Source organism: Typopeltis vanoorti, chromosome 19, assembly GCF_054136105.1.
Source record: "Typopeltis vanoorti isolate ZY-2024b chromosome 19, IOZ_Tvanoo_1.0, whole genome shotgun sequence".
Taxonomy (NCBI): domain Eukaryota; kingdom Metazoa; phylum Arthropoda; class Arachnida; order Uropygi; family Thelyphonidae; genus Typopeltis; species Typopeltis vanoorti.
Window position 1 is genome coordinate 39667265 of NC_143567.1, and position 24161 is coordinate 39691425.

The 24161-nt window shown below is 35.6% G+C and overlaps 1 protein-coding gene across 3 annotated transcripts in view; it reads left to right on the forward strand.

Moving 5' to 3' along the window:
- Nucleotides 1-24161, forward strand: part of LOC150096016 (uncharacterized) — a 381411-nt gene that overhangs the window by 122074 nt on the left and 235176 nt on the right. For all 3 annotated transcript variants that reach the window (XM_090409077.1, XM_090409078.1, XM_090409079.1), the window contains one exon: nucleotides 1733-1881. In XM_090409077.1, the coding sequence (XP_090265203.1) occupies nucleotides 1733-1881 (149 nt within the window). The remainder of the gene's footprint in view (nucleotides 1-1732; nucleotides 1882-24161) is intronic.

Sequence of the window (24161 nt, forward strand, 5' to 3'; positions counted from 1 at the left end):
TCCTGTATTCATTAATTTAGTCATCAGAATCATCAAATTGGTTTTGCTTTTGAGGTCCAAATTAACAGTTGCATTCTTTAATTTTCATTTTTTTCTTTCCCCTTCCAACCTTCCCCATCCCCACAAGTAGTTTCCTTGTGTCGAGACTTATTTACACTGTATGATTACTTCCGTTCACATTCTGTTTTTATTGTATCATCTTCATTTATTAGTTTTTCTCATTTTTTGCTTTTTTTTTTTACTTTTTTTTGTCATATGATTTATTTAATGCTATCATTTCCTATAACAAAAACTATCTGTGCATCATAAATGATATTAGAAAGGGAAAGATTGGTTAATCTTATTGTATGATTATTCCCTGTGTTGAGTCCACTGAAATTTAAATGTGAGTGGTAAATGGGGTTTGTTTCTATTTTCAAGTTTTGTTTCTCTTTCAACAGACATGTTACATTAAAATATTTTTTAGGAAGAATTCATCTTTTATAATTATTATACAGCACCTCCATGGAGTCTGAAGACTCACGGGAACTCGCACTATATACGCAATCTATCATAACACTTGAACCCATTAACAGATAAAGTGCTCACAATTGAGTGTGGCAACCCATTTCATTCATTCACAACTCTACAAGCAGAAAATCTGATCCTCACACCCTTACTAACCACACTATAATAAATTTAGTTTAATCCTTTATCCAAGTGTAAGCAAACAAAGTTTGCACCTGAAAATATCATCAGGACTGAGGTAAGGTGGTACATCCCTTGGCAACTCGCAGCAAAGGTAGATCAAGCTCTCATCACTCCTTGTCTCAGTATCTCCCATAATGCAAAGCACATCTCCTTGCGGATATGCATACTGCTATGCATTAAGGGAATAGCCACTACCCAGACCGGTTTCGACCTTTATTGAGGTCTCGTCAGTGGGAGGCAGACGCAGAGTGGTGATACTAAGCCAGAAGCAATACAGAGGTCATATTTACCTATACGAATTAACAACCGTTGTACCACCTTATTATTAAATTTCTGTGGATTTAGAGAAAGATGTTGGAAGTTTATTTTGCACTTGGTTAGACTGTAATAAATTTATTCGATAAAGGATTAAACTAAATTTCTTATAGTCTAACCAAGTGCAAAATAAATTTCCAACTAACCACACTACTTCTAGCAGGGAGGTGTTTGCCATAAGAGACCTGCAAAAAAGCCTGTAGTTTTTGTTGCTTTATACATACCTTGCACTTCAAGATTTCTTTTCGGTAGCTGTTAATATCAACAAATATCCAGCTGTTTGAAAATGAATTGCTGTTATAGTTTCATTGATAAAACTCTATATTGATAAATTAGCAGAATTGAAACAGGCATTACTAAGTAGCCATTAGTATTTTAGTTTTTAAATCAGGTGGAAAGTTCTTTATGCTGCTAATCCTCTTTGTATATATTTTCATTAAAAAAATAAAACAAAAAATAATTTTGTGACATCCAGTAATATCGTGATTTCCAGCGAATACTTGGTATATAGCATTATAAAATACAACTAATATTTTGTAACAGTATATTCTGCGTATATGTATTTGAATTAAAACTATTCATGTGGTTATTTGATTGTATAAATACTTCATATCATGTTTTTCACATTGTACTAGTTGTCTAAAATTATTAAGAAAACACAAATTATATGTTAAGTTTTTTATTTTCTGTTTTCTTTCTTTCTTTTAAATATATATAATATTTGTAGGAAGAACAAGAGCGTGTCACGTCCAGTTTCAAAAGGATAGAAGACAGAGGAAGGGGAAGAGAAAGAATTAGAAGGCATTCATCATCTTCACAATCTTCAGGAGCAAATACTAGTATTCTTCATAAAACTAAAAAGGATCATATAGATAAGTAAGGTCCTCACTGGAGTTGTTTAATATTTTATAAACCACATGCATGGTTTTGAAAATATTTTTAAAGGGATTTAATATCAGTTCACTGAGGTTTTTGGTGTCAAGAATTTTCTTTATTTAATCACATGCTCATGTGATACAATATTTTGTAATGTCTCTGACTTAATGGTTTTGTTACTGACTTGTAAAAAAGAATGCAGCTGAAATCCTGTCTATGACATGAAATGTCATTGTTTTCTTCGAGCTGTGATGTGTTATCTGATCTCAGGGATTCAGTTTTCCCTTCCAAAATGGGCAAGCTAATCTATAACATATGTATTCAACTGATATGACTTCCTGAGAATAGGACTACCTAACAAAGTCCTATTCTCATTAAGATAATCAGATTGTATCTAATACCTGAAAATCCTTAATACCTTGAATACGTATTACTAGCATATGACTGACTGACTGACTGATCTTTAGGACTAGAGGCTACCAGTGACCAAGTTTTTTACATATTTGATACTGAATTATAATTGTGCGATTTCTTGGATTCATCTTGATTCAAACAAAGACAAAGCTAAAGTAATATTCTGTCAGACACACACCTCTCATTTAAAAGAGTAATGCTAAAATGCAATAAATACATGATCATGTTTTAAAGCATTCTGTGTTGTTACCTATTGCATGTACATACAGACACATGGGTTTTTCCTTTAATGTTTCATGATTGGTATTAATACTATGATGGGTTATTCTAGAAGCATGTTACATTTTCAGTCAGGCATTTCTAGCTCGAAATGTAATCTTTATAATTAATCCCTTTACAAGCCTGTGTAGCTCAGTGGATGTGGCGTTTGCACATGCGCTTGACCTCACAAAGGAAGATTTCTTGGTTTTGAATCTAGGTGGCGATTAGAAGAAATTTTTCTAAGCCTTTTTTCGACTGGTTCCCAAGTTAGTCGATCTCTGGCACAGTCAAGCAGGTTTTTTCTCCCGAAACTTGGGTCTTTCATCCCATAAACTCAAGAAAATCAACCGTAGAACCCACATTATTTCAGACATTAAATACGAGTGTTAGGGACCACGAGATGGCGGCATTTGTTGAGCCATCTCTCTTCACAGCGTGTTGTTTAATTAGCGATATCCTTGGGCCAGCTATCTTTGATTGTCTACCAGTGGCGATTGAACTGCCCACTCAGTCTCCAAAAGTTAGATAGGGCTAAACGGCCTCACCTACTCCCTATATACGGGAATAAAAAGGCGTTAGCTGAGATTTTTTTTTTTTTTTACATCCCAATTCTTAGCCCTTTTTTAAAGAAATTAAATGTGTGAAGTTTATATCAACTATTGACATTTTAATCATTGAAACCGAATATTACTCTAACATGTTTTGCTGCCTTTATGGCTAACGGCATCTTCAGAAAGATATTTAACATAAACAAAAAACTCAGAAACTTTCAGATGCGCCAATCCCATGCCTTACTTAGAAGATAATAGTTGTTTAAGAGATACTTGAGCTATGAGAGGTTTCTTGAATTAACACAAAAAATATACTTTTTTTTCACGAAATTTTTTGCCAAGAGTCATTATTTCTATAAATTGAAAAATACTGGATTGATAGTTTAATCTCACATATCATTAGGCACATCATGTGCATTCTAGACATTGTTGTGCAAACTCTTTATATGATTGCTAGCATAAGAGAAATCGTGAATGTTATATACACTAATTAATGACTTCTAGATGTCACGAAGGATAAGTCCTTGGTTTCTATTTAGTGTACCATGTGAGCGAATGATATCAGAAGACTCCTTCAGCAATCTGATGAAAGTACGAGGTGCTAACTAGAAGTATTCAAAGGAGAATTTGAGTAGTGCATAAACAGGTTATAGTATGGCCTTCTATCACTATAAGGGACATGTAGTATCCTATGTAAACCAATATGCCAGCAAGCTGAGAGGCTGCATGTGTTTTTGTAACGTCAATGCATTTTAGTGGTTCAGCAATTTTCTTCTCCAATTGAAATAGCAGATTTTAAGAAGCAAAGAATTATTAGGGAAATATTCAGCGATAATGCTATGAGCCAAAACAAAGCTTTTTTATGGTTCAAATGTTTGGTAATGATGATTATTCTTGATGACCCTCAACACGCACTACACCAGAAAACAATGAAAGTGCTCAAGGCTATCCATGATGGTTATGAGATTGTAGGGCTGTCCTATGGGACTGTATAGTGAATTTTGGCAGACATTTTGAACATAGAACTTCCATGTTCTTAGCTTCCAAAAACACAACAATATTCCTCATCCTGTGACTTTTTTCCTGTTCCCAAGATGAAATTCTAGCTGAAAGAGCATCATTTGGACAAGATTTGAGGAGATCCAGGCAGAATTATAGAAAGTACTTGAAACAGTCACACTTGAGGACTTTCCAAGATACATGGGATTATGGAAAAGCTGCTGAGATTCTGTATACATGCCCAAAGGGACTACTTTGTAGGAGATGGGAGAAACTAGAAGTTAGGTAAGTGATTTCTTTTATGGTCAAATTCCCCAAATGTTTGGGTAGCATCTCATTCTTTTCTAAGTGTAAAGTATTGAGATACTTGCCACATCTACTGTGTGATGTTCTGCACGGATGTGTGCCATGAGTTCACTTCTTCTCTTATTTTCAACATCACCAACATGTTGTTCTTTTTTTTAGTTAACTTGGTGTTAACTGGTTTGAAGCTGTTCTGACATCAAATGATTTTGATAATTGGGCTGTTTTTCTTGTTGCCAGCATATGGTAGGAGGCTATGCCTTTGTAATTAACTTATCATTTCATTATAACACAGGTTGGATCATCGGAAAATAAGTCATCATCATCATCAAATTCCTGCCATGTACCCTAAGGGGTGTACAGGATATCATAGTATTACATGAAAATTTACATCATTACTAACTTCCTATCTACAATTTTCCTCCAAATCAGTCTGTTACTTGTCAAGACTCCAACATTATCAGATCTTATATTTCTATCGTCTAAGGCACTTTGTACCGTATCAATCCACCTATATCTTGGTCTTCATCTGGGTCATTTTCCTGCCAACCAAGCAGAGAACACTTGTTTTGCTAATTCTTTCCTCGCCCATTCTGTTTAAGTGACCATACCATTTGAGATTAGCTCTGCTAATGCATTCCTGAATACTGACAATGTCAAGTTTCAAGTTCTTTCCTAATATCCTCGTTTTTAATATGGTATTGCCATTGATGATATCTGTTCATGCCTCTAATCTTTCTCAGGACTCTCATATCTGTGGTCTCTAGTCTTTGGTCAAGTGTTTTACTTCTGACCCAGCTCTCAGATCCATAAGTTAAAACTGGTTTGAACAGTGTCTTGTATACAGCTAATTTAGTGTTCCGACTAATTTCACTGTTATTCCATGTGAATTTATTCAGCTGACTTCCTACCATACCAGCTTTGTTGATTCTGTTGTCTATTTCCATATTTAATTTACCATCTTCACTAAAAATCGTGCCTAAGTAGCTGAAATGTTTTACTTGTTCCACAGGTTCTCCGTTCACAACACAGCTGATATTTTCAACAATTTTGCCTATTTTCATTGTCTTTGTCTTTTTATTGCTGACCTTCATACCATATCTATTACAACAGTTTTTTTCAATTTAGGCAGGGAATTTCAGACATGTAGTGGATTTATTTAGAAGTATAACATCGTCTGCATAAAGCAAAGAGCTGACATTAAATCTCCAATTTTGATATCATGTTTAATACCACTTTCCTTCATAAGGTGATCCATATAGATAATGAATGACACAGGGGATAATGTACATTCTTGTCTTACACCAGATTTAACATTAAACCATCTTCCTGTACTTCCTTCAATTCTATCTGCTGACTTACAACTCAAATAGTGACCAAGTATTGCTTGATATAATGCTCCATTGCACCATATAACTGTAGCGTATTGAACAGCTTCTCTCTTGGCACCTTGTCATATGCTTTTTCCAGATCTACAAAACTTAAATACAGATCTTTGTTATATTCCCATGATTTCTCAACTATTTGTCGTAAAGTGAAAATCTGATCCTGACAGCCCCTATTTGGCCTGAATCCAGCTTGTTCTTCACCAAGCTTTTCTTCCACAATTCTTCTCAACCGTTTCTCAAGTATACTTGCATAGATCTTGCCAGAAACACTCAGTAGGGAAATACCTCTGTAATTCTCACATGCAGTTTTATTTCCGTTTTTATATATGGGTACTATGAGATCTCTACTCCAATCATCGGGAATTCGTCTCTCTGTCCAGGCTTTCTGCACTATGCAGTGCAGCCACTGCAAGGCTTTTATACCACCACACTTCAGCACTTCTGGTCGAATATCATCTATTCCTGCTGCCTTTCCACATTTCAAGTCTCTGATGGCTTTTTCTACTTCAAGTATGTATATGTATTCCTGACTGCATGCCTGGTCAGTGTTTTTTACCACTGTGTTATCACTGCTTGTTTCATTTAGCAATTTTTTGAAGTAATTACTCCATACTTCAAGGATAACTTTTTTCTCCCATTTTCATGTCACCTTTATCATCTCTAACTCCTTTTACAGCACTCTTTCCTCCATTTCTAAACTTCTTCAACAACCTCCAGAATATTTTGCCACATTCTTGATATTTATTTTCTGTGTTCTTGCCAAAGTCTTCCCATGACTTTTGTTTAGCTAGTTTTACACAGTGTTTAGCTTTCTTACATGTGTCTCTGTATTCTCTAAGAGCAGAAACTGACTTATTTGTTAGGAACTTTTGATAGGCTTTCTTCTTTTCCTTCACTGTCTCATTAACTTCCTGTGTCCACCATGGAGTTCTAATTTTTCTATCCTTGCAGACAACTTCACCACATGCCTCTCTAGCTGAATCAATCAGGGCTTTCTTCAAGGCTTGTCATTGAATCTCCAAGGTTTGATTCCTGTTCTCAAACTCTTTCATTTTTTCTTCAATAATCTTTGTGTATTTTAGTCTACAGTTCACATCTGAGAGCTGCTCAACTTTTATTCGCTTTAAAACTTTCTTACATGTTATTCTTTTCAATATGAAATTCAATTTTATCCTGCTCAAGACTAAATAGTGATCCCTTCCAATTTCAAATCCTCTGTACACTCTGGTGTCCTGCACCAGGGAGAAAACATCACTATCAACAATAACATAGTCAATGAGACTTTTCTTATTCCTTGCCTCTTCTCTCCATGTGAATTTGTGCACATTTTAATGTTGGAACATGGTGTTAGTAATAACCAATCCATGTCCTGAGCAGAAATCCAACAAGTATTTGCCATTATTATTAGCTTTGCTCTTTTCTCCAAATTTTCCCAAAATATTTTTGTATGTCTCACAATCATTTCCTACTCTGCTATTTAGATCCCCAACAAGGACCAACTTTTCATTTTTCATTGTGTCAGTTGCTTTTTCTAAAGCCTCAAAAAATTCCTCCACTTCTACCTTAGTAGAACCTTCTGTGGGACCATAGGCACAAATAAGTCTCATTGTCCAGTTCCCCATTCTAATATTTGCCCACATCACTCTACTTAAGATTGCCTGCCATTCAAGAAGATTAGCCTCGTATTTAGTGTTGAATACTATAGCTACTCCTTCTTTTTCTTGATTGTCATTGCCAGAATATAACATTTTGTATTTATTGCTCAGAAAGATCTCACCAGTTTTTGTCTTTTTTGTTTCAGTCACCCCTGTTATGTCGATCTGGTACTTATCTAATTCCTCAGCTTGTTCTATTTCTTTGGCATTCAGTCTTATGTTGATAGTACTGATCTTTAACTCTGGTGATGTTGAGTTGGGGTGTGTTTTCAGATTTGTTCCAATAGCTGACTTTTCATTGTTCGCCCTGGTTCTTTGGTGAAAACAACAGAGGCTTTGTTTAACCGGGCAGCGCCTTAGCCGGCATGAAATTTTGTCATGTTTACCATAATTTTGCATTTTGGTTTAAGCCAATAAGAATACTATTTGATCGGCTAAATCCCAAATTTTCAGCCCACCCTCGTTCATTCAGTATCCAGGCAGATACTCAACAGGGGTGCACCACGAGAAGGCGAGGAGTGAACATTAGGTCAGAATCCCTGGTCGGTTCTCCGCATTCCTTTAAAGGCTATGTAGAGGTCTCCTCTCAGTTATGCAGCTTTGACCCTTAAGTACCCCTTAAGTTGCTTTAGTAAATTCTTTGAGTAGCCATTTTGGAGGAACTGACCAAATTGGATTTCAAGTTCTTTTCATTAATTTCATCACAAACTGAGTATATTTAAAGCTCTATTTTTTAGGATTCTGATAATACCTGATTTTTGTTGAGGGTGATGGAAAGAGCTTGCATGTAGATACTACCTATCCCTATGGGTTTGTTTTCTAATTATCTATTGTTAATCCTCTAGTGTTGTTTTTGTTTTCAAGGTTATCTAGGAATGGTGATTTATCATCTTTTTTCTATTTCCAATGCAAATTTGATTTTTGGATGGCAGTTAATTAGGAATATACAAAATCTTCATGGTCTTTCTGGATGTGCTTCCATATAATGTATAATATCAACATGTCTCCACCAGACATGGCTTTAGGATCATCTGTGCTATAACTACTTCCTTAAACTTATATAAATTAGCAATTTATGAGGTTATAGAGGTTGCCATACCATGTTTGGTAGTAAAATCTCCCTTTTCAATTAAAAAAAAAAAAAAAATATCGGAGGCAATGATGCAGGAGTCACACCAGGAGAAAATTGATCTGGAAAGATACCTATTGATTCTTCTACAGAGACATATGTAACATATATCTAAATTAGCTAATATATCTGATGGGGTTTTATGAGATTATAGGATTATAAGATTTTGGTGTCTTAAGAACTTAAGACACCAAATCACTCCCAGATTATATGGAGTGCAAACCAGACATTCTGACTGATATTAGATCATAGGAGGAAAGACATGTAGGAGAGCTCCTGCATATCTTCTTTTTAAATGCCTATTGAAAAGCTTCTTGAAAAACTCCCCATATTTTGTACAGAAACTTCAGATGCACCAATCCTGTGCCTTACTTAGAAGATAATAGTTGTTTAAGAGATACTTGTGCTATGAGAGGTTTCTTGAATTAACACAAAAAGTATACTTTTTTCATGAAATTTTTTTGTGAATAATACTTATACTTCGTGACATCTGCAAGTCATTAATTAGTGTATATAACATTCGTGATCTCTCTCTCTTATGCCAGCAGTCGCACAGTTAACACAACATTATATATTATAGACTGCCACTCATGTTGCATAATGTTATATGGTATTAAACTATCACTCCAGTATTTTTCAATTTATAGAAGTAACAGCTGTTGGAAACATTTGAGCTTTTTTGTGTTAAATATCTTCCTGAAGATGCTATCAGCCATACAGACAGTGAAACATATTTGAGTAACATTCAGTTTTAATGAATAAGAAGTCAATGAGTCAAACCTAGTTAATCATTCATAGTTGATACTTAGCCCCTATTTTGGGTAGCATAATTAGATTGTTTGGTATTAACTTTGCAAACCATGACTATTAGGAAGTAAAAGGTGTATAAATCATTATACATCTTAAAATTGAATACTTAAAATAGTATGTATCAAAAGTACCAGAAATACAAATTTATTAGAAATTTACAAATTATTATAAAATTCCAAAAAATACAAATACAGTGGTGCCTTGGTTAACGACGGTAATCCATTCCAGGATTACCGTCGTTACCCATAAGATTTAATTGAAAATCGATTTAATTTGTTCCGGCTCCTACCACAACCATAGTACATATTAAAAATGCAGATAAAACCCATTTAAAATGTCATAAAAATATGTTAAATATCATTTATTTATTATACAGTTGGGGTGTATATGTATTTGCTACAAAAAAATTAACATTAATAAAATGAATTGTTCATGAAAACAGTTTTTAATTATCAATCTTCACCAGAAGGACAATTGGGCTCACTTTGGAGTTTTTTGACAAACGGACCTGTAAAAAACATGTCTAGGGTTGTTTGCTTCTGCCTCTTTTTTAAAATGTTTCTGAAAAACTGCATGGACTTTTCATTAAATAGATCTGCAGTTCTGATAACCTCAGATTTGTTGAGATTCCATTTCATAGCAATATTTTGAACTTCCTCCCACTTTGCCAAAACATTTTTGATTTCAGCAGTCGTAATTCGTTCTTTCATCCATCCTCATCTTCAGATGAAATTTCCATTTCCTTTTCTTCACATTGCTGCTTGAAAAGTTCTTTTAGCTCGTCAGTAGTCAGTTCTTGGTCATGCATCTCCAGTAGTTCTTCAACATCTTCTTCCTCAACTTCCAAGTTAAGATCATGAGCAGTTGCCACAATATCCTTTACTAATTTGTGTCCTTCATCTGAAGTTTCTTCATTACCAAAGGAAGTACACAGTTTCCTCCATGCTGCTTTGAGACATTTCATTGTTACTTCTTGCCAAGCCTTTACAATTAGCCTAATTGTAAAGGCTTGGCAATGTTGAATTCTTCCTTCCAAAATTTTCTTAGGGTTATGTTGGCAACCTCACACATTTCAAAGCACCTGGTAAAAAGTTCCCTTGTGTAAAGTTTTCTAAAATTTGCAATTATCAGCTGTTCCATAGATGTAGTCTAGAGATGTAGTCTTGGGAGAAAGAAAAATCACCTTGATAAAATCTAATTCCTCTGGTAGCTCTTCTTGTATGCCTGTTGGATGGCCAGGTGCATTATTCAAGGTTAAAATGGCTTTTAGAGGCAGATTGTTTTGCTCAAGATAGGCTTTGACAGCTGGTCCAAACACTTCACAAATCCAGTCTCTAAATTCTATTCTTGTGACTCAGGCTTTGTTGTTAGACTTCCACAAAACACTGAGATTGGATTTAGATACATTGAACTTTTTGAATGCTCAGTGATTCTCTGAGTGGTAGATTAACATTGGTTTTACCTTGCAGGCTACACTTGCATTTGCTGCTAAAAGCAATGTTAACCTATCATTCATTGGTTTATGCCCAGGAAGTGTTTTTTCTTCTTTTGTGATAAATGTCCTGTTGGACATTTATTTCTTCCAAAATAACTCAGGCCATCAATGGCTTGCAATGTGGAAATGCAGCAGGAGTAGATGATATTTGACCAGAAATGTTGAAGTATGGTGGTATAAAAGTCTTACAGTGGCTGCACTACATAGTTCAGAAGGCCTGGACAGAGGGACGAATTCCCAATGATTGGAGTAGAGCTCTCATAGTACCTATATATAAAAAGGGAAATAAAAGTGAATGTGAGAATTACAGAGGTATATCCCTATTGAGTGTTCCTGGTAAGATTTTTTGCAAGTATACTTGAGAAACGGTTGAGAAGAATTGTGGAAGAAAAGCTTGGTGAAGAACAAGTTGGATTCAGGTCAAATAGGGGCTGTCAGGATCAGATTTTCACTTTACGACAAATAGTGGAGAAATCATGGGAATATAACAAAGATCTGTATTTAAGTTTTGTCGATTTGGAAAAGGCATATGACAAGGTGCCAAGAGAGAAGTTATTCAATACGCTACAGTTATATGGTGTCAATGGGACATTATATCAAGCAATGCTTAGTCTTTATTTGAGTTGTAAGTCAGCAGTTAGAATTGAAGGAAGTACAGGAGGATGGTTTAATGTTAAATCTGGTCTGAGACAAGAATGTACATTATCCCCTGTGTCATTCATTATCTATATGGATCACATTATGAAGGAAAGTGGTATTAAACATGATATCAAAATTGGGGATGTTAATGTCAGCTCTTTGCTTTATGCGGATGATGTTATACTTCTAAATAAATCCGCTACATGTCTGCAAGATTCCCTGCCTAAATTGAAAAAAACTGTTGTAATAGATATGGTATGAAGGTCAGCAATAAAAAGACAAAGACAATGAAAATAGGCAGAATTGTTGAAAATGTCAACTGTGTTGTGAACGGAGAACCTGTGGAACAAGTAAAACATTTCAGCTACTTAGGCACGATTTTTAGTGAAGATGGTAAATTAAATATGGAAATAGACAACAGAATCAACAAAGCTGGTATGGTAGGATGTCAATTGAATAAATTCATATGGAATAAGAGAGAATTTAGTTGGAACACTAAATTAGCTGTATACAAGACAGTGTTCAAACCAGTTTTAACTTATGGATCTGAGAGCTGGGTCAGAAGTAAAACACTTGACCAAAGACTAGAGACCACAGATATGCGAGTCCTGAGAGAGATTATAGGCATGAACAATGGCATCAATGGCAATATCATATTAAAAATGAGAATATTAAGAAAGAACTTGACATTGTCAGCATCCAGGAATGCTTTTGCAGAACTAATCTCAGCTGGTATGGTCACTTAAACAGAATGGGCAAGGAAAGATTAGCAAAACAAGTGTTCTCTGCCAAGTTGGCAGGAAACGACCCAGAGGAAGACCAAGATATAGGTGGATTGATATGGTACAAAGTGCCTTAGATGATAGAAATATAAGATCTGATAATGTTGGAGTCTTGAGAAGTAACAGACTGATTTGGAGGAAAATTGTAGATAGGAAGTTAGTAATGATGTAAATTTTTCATGTAATACTATCATATCCTGTACACCCCTTGAGGGTACATGGCAGGAATTTGATGATGATGATTTATCAGCACTAGCTGCCTCACCGTTTCTGACCACACTATGAATTCCTGTTCTTTTTTTAAAGTTGTCAAGCCAACCTCTGATACTTTTGAAATCATCATCATCTACCTCAGAACTTGATCCCAAAGTCTTCTTTTTCAAATCTGGATAAATCTGTTTTTAACTTTCCGACAGATTGCATTTTGAGATGTAGTATCGGCTGCCATTTCTCTTTCTTTGATCCAGATTAGTAATAGATTTTCCATTTGCTCAAAAAGAAGCCCTTTGACAGGCAACCTTAGTTCTTCTTTCTTAGCCAAAATGGTTGATATTGTAGAATGACTGGTTTCATATATTCGAACTAGCTGCATAACTTTCACACCTTCATGATGTTTTGCTATTATTTCTTTCTTCTGTTCAATAGAGAAAATTTTTCTGTTTTTTTCCTCGCTAGCTTTCTTTTTGGCACCCATTTTGTCACGCGGTAAAAAAATTCACACTATAAAAAAAAGATACTCAAATTACGGTATTATTACAAATTGTACAACACTAAGACAAGGGATACAAAGAACATATCGTCACCTGAAAATAAAAGTAAAAATTCAAAAAAAAACTTTTTGAAATAAAAGTTAACAGTTAAATTCGAAACCTGCAATTTTTGACTTAGTGCATTTTGCTTGTAAGGTGACGATACAGCACTTACCGTAACATACACTGATTAGCAGCTTATAGATACAACGATTATTATAATACAGATGAGATTTGAATTTGCCTTTTGATGGCGAACGAACAGTGACATGCACCTGCCGATTTATTGTTCTATATGAACCAACACATAAAAAATAAATGCTTATATACTCATTTTCATCATAAAACGCATTTATAACCACAAATTTTAAAATAAAGCACAGTACACTACAAGAAAAGAAACAATAAACGAAAAACGTAAACAGCTGGCTGTGATGGGTCAAACATATCTGAGCTTCACAGCTATGCCTTGTGCCTGTTCTCTATTCGACAATGTCTTCCCGTGTGTGGCTGAGTGCGATTGGAAAATTCGGTTTTTTAGATTGGATAGAGGTTCACATAATCGAGAGTGGTTAACCAAGAGATTTTTTCTTACAGCCACTTGTCGTTAACCAAGTACATCATTATCTGAGGCTGTTGTTAACCAAGGCACTACTGTATTATTAAATTGAGAATTTGAAAGTTTACCTTTTCAGAAATTTTGAAAGGATACAAGGATAGGAGACTTTTAAAGTAGGAGAGGACTGATTTGAATAACTTACTCTGTAAAAATCAGTTTTAAGAGAAGCTATATAGTTCAAAGCAGCCAACACTATTCCTAGCCAAACTATTGCACCACCTCCACCATAAGTCTTTCTTTCAGATATTAGAGAGGAATGATAAAGTATCCCTGGTTATCTCCAGATCAGAGCACACCTGATATCACTTTGCTACCCCGTAGCTCAGTCAGTATAGATCATTGATTCCCAACCAGTGGTACGCATACCCCCGGGGTACATGCTGGGCCGGTCAGAGGTACACAAAAAGTAATCAGTAATGGCGGAAAAACAAGTAAAGTAAACAAAATGTGAACAGAATGTAAAGTGAACAAAAGTGTCAGTGTTTAAAAACGGTTATTTTAAAAACAAGGGGTACGATTTATAGAAATGGGTTTAAAAAGGTTACACAAGTGGAAAAAGGTATTCCTATCAAAGGGCTTCATCTATGCTATAGATGAAGCCCTTTGGTAGGAAGGACCTGGGTTTGATTCCCGTCAGTGATGTGAGGAACCTTTATCTGGTCTCTTTTTCGACTAAAGATGAGTTAGCCGGTCTCATATGGAGGTAGGGGATTCCCCCCCACCCCTAAAACTCAGGGTTTTCGTCCCACAGAACAGGCAAACCAGCCCTGTGAACACACACTTCTACAGACTTAGGACACTTCCAGGAATAAGGAGTAACCAACCTATTCCGTAGGATTTCTGTTCAAAATTCCTACACAGTAAAATGTGGAGGTCTATGCATGAGCATAAATTAGGATAGAATTAGCACACATGCATAAGCAATACTCCCCCCCCCACCCCACCTTCAAAAAAAAAAAAGTCTTGGGTTCAGTTGATGTGGAATTTTGACCTGTTTCCAATACTCTCCCGTGGCATAGGGACACACAGTCTATTGGTCATATAGCTTACAACCACCTTCATGAAGCCTTCTGCACACAGCAAAAGTATATAACAACGTTCCTGTTGTTGAACCAAGTTCAGATCATAGCTGATTCAGAATAGCACTACTGTGTCAATCAGATAATTGGAGATGGCGGTCATTCAAATGCAGTTATAACCATTGGCATTCCTTTTGGCAACCTCTGCTGGACTAAATGAACTAAATATTAGTCTGTGGGAATGGAAAAAGTGATTGTTATGTCTGTTATAACATGCTAGCTTCCTAATTGGGACAAGACTTAATGATCAACAAGTTGGCATAAATTAATTATGTTCTCTTAAAACCAAGTTATAGAAATATGGACCAATATACAGTATTTCTTTAATTCAGTGTAATTAAAAATTATGTTTAAGTTATTAAACAACTTTTAATTAACATTGGAAAGTTTAATTTAAAAAATGCATTGTGCTTTTTAAAGTACATATTTTCCTAATATGTACTTCAACTAAATGTAGTACATATTGCATTTTTGGCCTTTTCTTGTATTGTAAAGAAAGATTTAGTTGTTGTTACTCTTGCAGCAAATAGGCAGTTTTTTTTTTTTTTTTTTTTTTTTTTTTTTTTTTTTTTTAAAACTTTTGCCAGTATATATAGTATTAGTTAGTTCAACATCACTAACTACAGTCAGGTATATGTACTTCATACACCACTAGTCACCATAAATTTGGCCTCTGCATTCAGCTTGGTCTATTTGACTCTTTTCATTCTCCCATACACTCAGTTCAAATGCATTGCATGGATGTCTGCCTGTTTTTCGAATTCATTACCTTGCTCATTGACATTTATACCAGCATCACTTTTGCATACTTTAGCTGCCTTTACACACACACACACATACACACACACACATGCACTCTCACTGTTTCTCCACGATTATCTAGTTTCCCTGACTCTTTGCTTAAGGTCTCATCCCTATAAATAATTTTTCCAGGCTCCTGATACCAAATCCATTGAAGTGCAACCACCCCTTCTACTATCAGACTTGCTCTGCACAAGAAATTCATATCCATTTCTTCTATACAATCCATGTATTAAATCAGTAATTTCATATCTTGGTAATAGACTTAATTAGATGGCTAAACAAATTTCACTCTCTCCCTGCTGTTTCTCAGTTCTTCCAGTAACCCTTTAATATTGTCTCTCATATTGCAGTTATTGCTACTTAAATCATTTGTTCCTACAAATGCTGCAGTTACTTTTCTGTTTCTCAGTTACATTCCTGACATCCTTAATGATTGATTCACTACTCTGAGCTTTCCAGCAGCAAAAATTAAGGATGTCAGGAATGTAACTGAGAAGCAGAAAAGTAACTGCAGCATTTGTAGGAACAAATGATTTCTCAGCCAATGGCTACCCCCCCCCCCCCAACAAGGATTACTCTAAATCCATCACCATTCCCTACATCTGAGGCACCTCGGAAAAGATTATCAAAATCTTAAAAAAACATGACCTGACCTCCTGTTACAGACCTTACAGAAAATTGGCATCCCTTATCCGCTCCACTAAAGACCAACCACTTTCCCTAGACCTACCTGGTGTATACCAGGTCCCTTGCAGTTGTAAACTGTCTTACTTTGGCCAAACAGGCAGGGCAGCGAATATCAGAATTTCTGAACATAAGGACTATATCCGTTTTCACAAGTACAGCCATTCTGGTCTTGCAGACCATGCTCTGGATACATGCCACAGAATACGGTGGAAGAAAGCTACAGTAATACATCGTAGCAAATACAAATTCGAAAGACTATTTATGGAATGAGCCTCAGCCCTAAGAAACTCTCCAAACCTCAACAAATTTGGTTGTATGCAACTTCCCCAAATTTGGGAGGCTTACATCAGCAGACCTTCAGCCCAACGGCCAAGAACATCTACTTAGCTCGCTAGAGGGCACCATCAGGACTTTTAGGAGAACAATAGCTTCATCTCTTCATTCTCAGTTACTGTGTTGTAGTGCCTACGTGCATGTGCCTTTTTTTGTAAGTTCCTTTAGAAGATGGCAATGTGACGTTGCCGAAATACCGGAAATATTTATTAAAGTATAATTTAATTTATATTCTTAACTACGTTGTTCAATTCCTTAAGTGTTTTAATAATAAAATGATTTAAGTAGCAATAAATGCAATATGAGAGACAATATTAAAGGGTTACTGGAAGAACTGAGAAACAGCAGGGAGAGAGTGAAATTTGTTAAGTTCGGCAAATCAAACGCAAGCCCTCAGAGTTTCTTTGGAAACTAAGGGCTTGTGTTTGATTTGTTTGCCCTAGTATGCTGTTTTTTAATGCCTCATATAATCTAATAATGTGTTAATCTGATATCATGAGGTAGGCAACAGTATACTTGCCAAAATGCATGTAGATCGTATGTCAATAATTGTATTTGCGGATATGCTATAGAAAAAGCGTTTATCAATATGTCATTCTTATTAGAAGCCTGTTGCATTTTTTTTTTTTAATTTTTTTTTTAGGTATGAATTTTTATTGAGTATCCATAATAATAATAATACTCATTCTTATATTTTTTTGTAGTGCAAATTAATGGCAACAAGTATGTATTTTTTCTGAAAAGTTATACATTTCATGCGCATTCACTATAAACACTTTTCTGTACTTTTATTGCATTTGCTGTATTGAAAGTGTATGTGTAAATAGCAGACTCGTTTTAACAAGTTATACCTGATATATGCTGTCATCTTGCACCCATCTTACAAAAGCCATATGGATTTGTCTTGGACAAGTTGCCTTTCATTGTTCTGTTAGATTATATTATTGATAATCTGGTGAAAATGAATACATCCAAGAAAAATAATTAGGATTGTGTTTTAAGTTCATGTTAAGGTTTAGTATAGTGAAAATAGTATAATGAAAGAATTGCATGGAGGTTTAAGGGTTAAAATATTTTGCCTGTCATAGAAACATCATCTGGGATAGAATGAGAATTGCAATGACATACATAAACAACACAAAAAATAAGGGATAAATACTAGACTAAACTTAGTCATAAGAAGGATATCCCTTGTGTGCACTGATAGGCACCCTTTGCTGTTTGGCAGGATATCTAAGAATTGCCATTAACCGAATCTTGGGTTTTTCACCCTGCAAATCAGGCAAACTAGCCATTAGAACACAATTAACACGTAATACACTTTTCTCATAGCCTGAATTGCTTTGCACATAAATTTAAATCAACTAACGAACCAACTAACCCAAATCTCGAAACTTTCATACAGCTATAGTTTATTAGATTTAGATGGCTTTTTAAATCTGCTTCTGATTCTAAAAAAAGAGAGAAAAGTCTGCCATGTTTGTATATTCTGCAGTGAAGTTTTTTCCATTCGATTTTGTACAAAATGTCCAAGGCATTGTCAAAGACTTGACTGACCATAATATAGCAGCAGTTTCTTGTGTTCTTCAAGCTAGATGATCTTCTGGAATCATATAGGGTACATTGCAAAAGCAAGGAACCCTGTATGTGCATGGAACTGAGAGGGGAGGGAAGTTTATCTTTAGGCGAGTGAATAAGGGCAGTAACTTCAAATAACATTTAAAAGCATTGCAAAGGTTACACTTATTTTAAGGACTAGTTTTATCCAAGGTGTCCCACACAGGAGTAGTAGTAATAGCATTACTGTAATTTGTGTGCACGATGCAGGGAGGAAAAGTATTATTTTAGTTTTATTAACTCTGAAGTCGGATAGGAAGGTGATGAATAAAGGAGAATTCAGCTGAGAGAGAGAAAGTTGCAACAGAGGTTGGTAGCTCTTATCTAGGGTTTTATGCTACCGATCATTGGGGGATGGGAAGGTTTGAATGTACCTGTGTGAGTAGGTTTTATGAAAACTTAAAAAGATTACTAGGTTGGTTAGCCTAGTGGCTGTGCGCTTCGCAACCATATGCTTGGGGAAGGAGTGTCCTAGATTCGATTCTCATCAGTGAAGCTTAAGGATCTTCCTCAGCCAAGTTAGCCAGTCTTGGGCCTGGAAAGTAGGGTTTTCCCCCAGTTTATCCTGGGGTTTTTCATCCTGCAAAACAGGCAAACCGGCCTTGAGAACTCGACACTACAGGACATAGGATACACCCGGGCATAGGGCTTGACCACCTTATCCTGTGAACGATTTGAGGTCTGATGATTAACAAACCCTCAACACTGCAATGTAAAAGAGGATAAAAAGAAGATGAGATGATGAGAAAAAGATTACTGTTAAGATGCATGATTAAAGTGTGTCTAGAAATGGCAGACTAGTGTTTTCTTTTTGTAGAGGGAACTGGATTCATAAAACGGAATTTATTAGTTGTTAAAAAAAAATAAATTACACTAATTAGTTTCACCACCTAAAATAGAACTGGTGGCAATAGAAAAAGATCACAAAGTTGATTAAATGCTGAAAAACAATTAACTATTTGTTTAGTAATGGTTTTTCAGTTGAGTAAATGCTGAAAAGACATTACTAAAAAAAAAAAAAATAATAGGTAAAGTCACACTATACAATAAACATAAAAATGTGTGGCATGCATTAGCTGTCTGCACTTACAATAGAAGGCAATTATTGACAAACTTTAATGAAATCTCTAATGTTAAAAGATTTAATGAGATTTCCTTATGTCACTTAATGTCAGTCCTTGGTTTATATTCAATGATCTGTGTGAATGGATGGCTGTAACAAATTCCTTCAGAAGTCTGGAATAAAAGTTCTTTTTTATATAAGGCATGCTTGAAAGGTTCCAATTAACTGCATGGATGAAATTAAAGGTATGGTTGGCCAAACCAGATGTCTTTTCTTTTATGGTCAACATCTGCAACATGTTCTTTCTTATTAATCTCAAATTCACGGCTTGTCTGTCCTCATAGGCTAAACCACATGAGCCATAGAATTCTCCATTTTCCTAGGCATTGATAGAAAGGTGTGCTGTCTTTAGAAGATCTCAGGAGCCTATGAACAGTTTAAATTGGTTGAAAAGTTACTCTGATGTTGTGATCTTTGAAAAGAGATGTTATTTGAATTGATAGGCTTCCAATATATGGTATTGTGATGGAGTTTTTGTAATGGATATTCTGATTATTGAGAGTGGTATAGTTGAAATATAAAATCTTGTCAACTGTTTTTTTGGAATAGCCATTGAGAACAAAAAAAGATTAGAGAGTCTGGAGTTCTGTCTTTACTCAGTCATCATTTTGTATAATAGAAACTGCTCTATTCTTTAGAGTGTACATTATGCCTAAATTTTGAGAAGGATTGTGAAGGGATGAGGCATGTATGTGAAGATTTATGACATACTTCAAGAGTAACACCACTTTCAAGATTTTTAGTGATGAGAACATCAAAGGAAAGGGAATTTTCCACTTTATCAAGTTCTAATGTAAATTTCATAGTAAGTTTATAAAAGTTAAGGCAATGTAGAAATTGTTGCAGGCTTTGGATAGTCATGTTTCCACATAATAAAGATGTCTAAAATAAAGTATGTGGATGGCATTTTCTGTTAGGAAATTCTTCTCAAAATTCTCAATGAAAAGGTCAGCTGCAAATGAGGAGAGAGGGGACTGCTCATTATGGATCAAAATTTTTGTTTGTTGTTCCAGTCGAAAAATTGGACCTGAGACAATGTTCAAATAAATCAGTGACATGTTGTGGAAAGAGGTTTATAAGGAGATCTAGCACATCATCAAAGGAATATTGGTAAAGAGGAATAAGACATTAAGACTTGCAAGGATGTCAGTACATGATGTTTCCATACTAGGTAGTTTTTTGACAAAATGAGAGGAATTTTTGGTGTAAGATTCCAACGAATAATTCTTATGTGCTGTCTTTGTAGATTAACTAGATGCCTAGATAAGATATAAGTAGGAGAGTATATGCCACTTACTATAAGTCTCAATGGGATGTAAGGTTTGTGAATTTTTTGCAAGCCATGAAGTTATAGTGATATAGGATGTAATGACTTGAGCTTTTGTAGTAATTCTGGAAACCAATTTAAGACTTTTTTTTGTGAGTTGACCAATTAGTCATAATCCCTAACACAGTAGGTGGAAGAGTCAGCAAGCAGATTTGTTAAGCTTTTTCACTTGGTGTTATATATTAAAGATGCCAAGAAATTATATTCTTGGTTTAATCCTTTATTCAAATATAAGCAAACAATGTGTGCATGTGAAGTATCTTCAAGACTGGGCTAGAAGGTAATTCGAGTATATAGAGGCTAATGACTTCAAATCAATTGCCTTAGTATACCATATTGCAAAGCACATAACCTTCAGACATGTATAAGACTATGCTGGAAGTTTTTTCCCACTTGGTTAGACTATAATAAATTTAGTTTAATCCTTTATCCAAGTGTAAGCAAACAAAGTTTGCGCCTGAAGTATCTTTGGGACTGAGGCAACTCGTGGTAAAGGTGGACTAAGTTCTCATCACTTGTCTTTGTATCTCCCATAATGCAAAGCACATCTCCTTGCAGACATGAATAATGCTATGCATTAAGGGAAGGGCCACTACCCAGACCGGTTTCGACCTTTATTGAGTCTCTTCAGTGGGAGCCAGACCCAGAGGTGGCGATACTAAGGTGGAAGTAATGGAGAGGTCATATTTACCTATACGAGTTGCCAAAAGGTGTCTAACCTTATTATTAAATTACTCTGGATTTAGAGAAAGATGTTGGAAGTTTTTCCCACTTGGTTGGACTATAATAAATTTAGTTTAATCCTTTAATCCACTTGGATATCAGTGATTTTCCTGTCCTGGAGTCATTCATGTCAGTAGTTATGAGTTTACTAGTGATCTTTTAGGGTCACTCAGTGAGATTTAGTGATCTTTTAGATCACTCAGTTTTTGGAGAGGTATCCGTGCACATTAGTATACCTCAATAGAGGTCTAAACTGGTTTGGGTAGTGGCCCCTTCCATAATGCATAGCATTAGACATGTCTGTGCAGATGTGTGCTTTGCTTGATATGATACTAAGGCAATTGATACAAGTAGCTCAATCGTCAAATACTTCACACACAAACATGTTTGGCTACACTTGGATAAAGGTTAAACCAAGAATATAATTTCTTGGCATCTTTAATTTATAGTGTAACCAAGGGGGGGGGGAAATTTAACATCTATCTCTAATGAGTATTTTAATAATGTGACACCTTTTGACTACTTGTATATGGGAAATATGACTTCTGTATTACTTCATTCAACCTTGGTATCTCTTCTGGGTCTGGATCCCACTGATGATAGTTTGCGTCATGGGGAATAGAGAGGTTCTGCTCATGGCTCATTTTTGTCTGTCATTGAGTGGAGTTGCCACTGAGTTTCCTGTCCTGAAGCCATTGAGTTTAGTAGTGATCTTAAAGAATCACTATTAGGCTCAGTGAAATATAGAGCGATCTTATAGATCACTCAGAAATTTTGGAGAGGTATCCCTGCAATTTAACAACTCAATAAAGGTTAAGACTGGTCTGGGTAGCGGTCCTTCCCAGAGTGCATAGCATTATACGTGTCTGTTAGGACATGTGATTTGCATTATGGGATGCTAAAACAATTGATGTGAAGTCATTAATATAAGCAGCCCAGTCTTGAAGATACTTCACATGCAAACATTGTTTGCTTACACTTGGATAAGCAAACAGTGACATTATTGCACGGCACCTCCAAGGAGGTGCCGTGCAATAATGAGAACCCAAACTATCAACACAACATTTATCATATCCTTGAAAGCATTAACAAACTAAGAAATCATCACTGACTCTGGCAACTCATTCCATTCATTCACAACTCTCCAAGAGAAAAGTCTAGTCCTTATGTTCTTGCTAACCACACTCTTACTCAACTTTCAGGGATGATCTCCTCCTGTCTCCTCTAGCCAAGTGCTGAAATACTTCTTTTGTTTAGAATCCTTTAAGCAACTTAAATGTTTCCATCATATCCTGCTTTGTTCTTGTTCAATCTGTCATCATAGGGAGCATTCCAGACCATTCACAATCTTGGTGACATGCTTCTGGAAGCTCAGTTGACCAAACCTGAGCATATTAATCCAGATGCTGTCATATCAAGGGTTCATAAAGAGGAATGATAACTCCCATATCTCTGCTTGTTAGTGTGTGTTTTCAATAACCAAGTAATCAGTCTTCTCTGGCATATTTTAGCAATGTGCCATCTAAACATAAACTCTCTATCTATTACTTCTACTGTTAAATACCTTGCTTCATCAATTTCCTGGAGATTGTTCCCTTAGTGTGGTACACAGCTTGTAATTTTTTTATCCTAGAATGTATAACTTTACAGTTATTCCCATATTAAAATAACATCAATTATTTTGTCCATACTGTCAGCTTATTTAAATCATCCTGCAAATTTTCTACATCACCTTGAATAACTATTACCATACCCAACTTTGCATCATCAGCAAACAACTCTTATCTCCCATCAAATTATTTCATTTCCCACCCACTCCCACAGCTGTATTTGCATTCAGATTTTACAATATCCTAAGTAGCTCCAGTTTATCAACCTCTATTCTCACATCTGTCCTTGTCACCTCTGCCATAATGTCTTCACTTCAAATTAAACAGCAGTGGTCCAAACACAGAGCCCTTCATTCACTAGTCACCTGCCTTCTCCTGAATTTTGCTCCCCCGTATATTACTTTTTGGCATTTGTTCATCAGCCACCTTTTTATCCATATCATCAGTTTCATATCCCTCTCTATTTGTTGCAGTTTCTTGAATTCTCTTTTTGGCCAACTTTTCCAGTACTTTTATCACCACTCCTACTGATTGATCTTCCTTTATGCAAAGGAATTATTTTTCTCACCTCCTGCTTTCTTGGGACTTTGCCACAGCTGAGGTTTAAACAATTTAGTCAAAGGTATCACCAGTTCCCCCTGCACATTCTTGCAAAAAATGTGAGCCAGTATCCTATCCAGTTCCCAAAGCTGTATTTGTATTCAGATTCTGCAATATCCTACGTACCTCCAATTTATCAACCTCTGTTCTCACATCTGTCCCTGTCACCTCTGCCATAACAGTATCTTCACTTGGATGATATACCTTTTCAAAATGGTAACTCAGTATTTCAACAATTTCATTTGCCTTTGTCACTTCACTTCACTACCATGAGCACTCATTAAAATTATCCTTCCATAGTCATTCTTCCTCTTACTTGCCACACAATGAAAAAAAATTCTTTGGGATTTCTTTTTGTCTGCTCAGCTAATTTATTCTCATAATCTGATTTTGCCTTCCTTACCATGCTTGTCGCCTTTCTCCTTATATACCCTTCACAACGTTTTCTTTTTTTGCAGCTCATGCTTAATGATGCTACTCATTCATCTAATTCCTACTTGATTTACCCTCCCACCTGAATATACAGTGTGATATTGCTTCCTTCAGATATCCCTCGACTATCTTCTAAGTATATCATAATCAC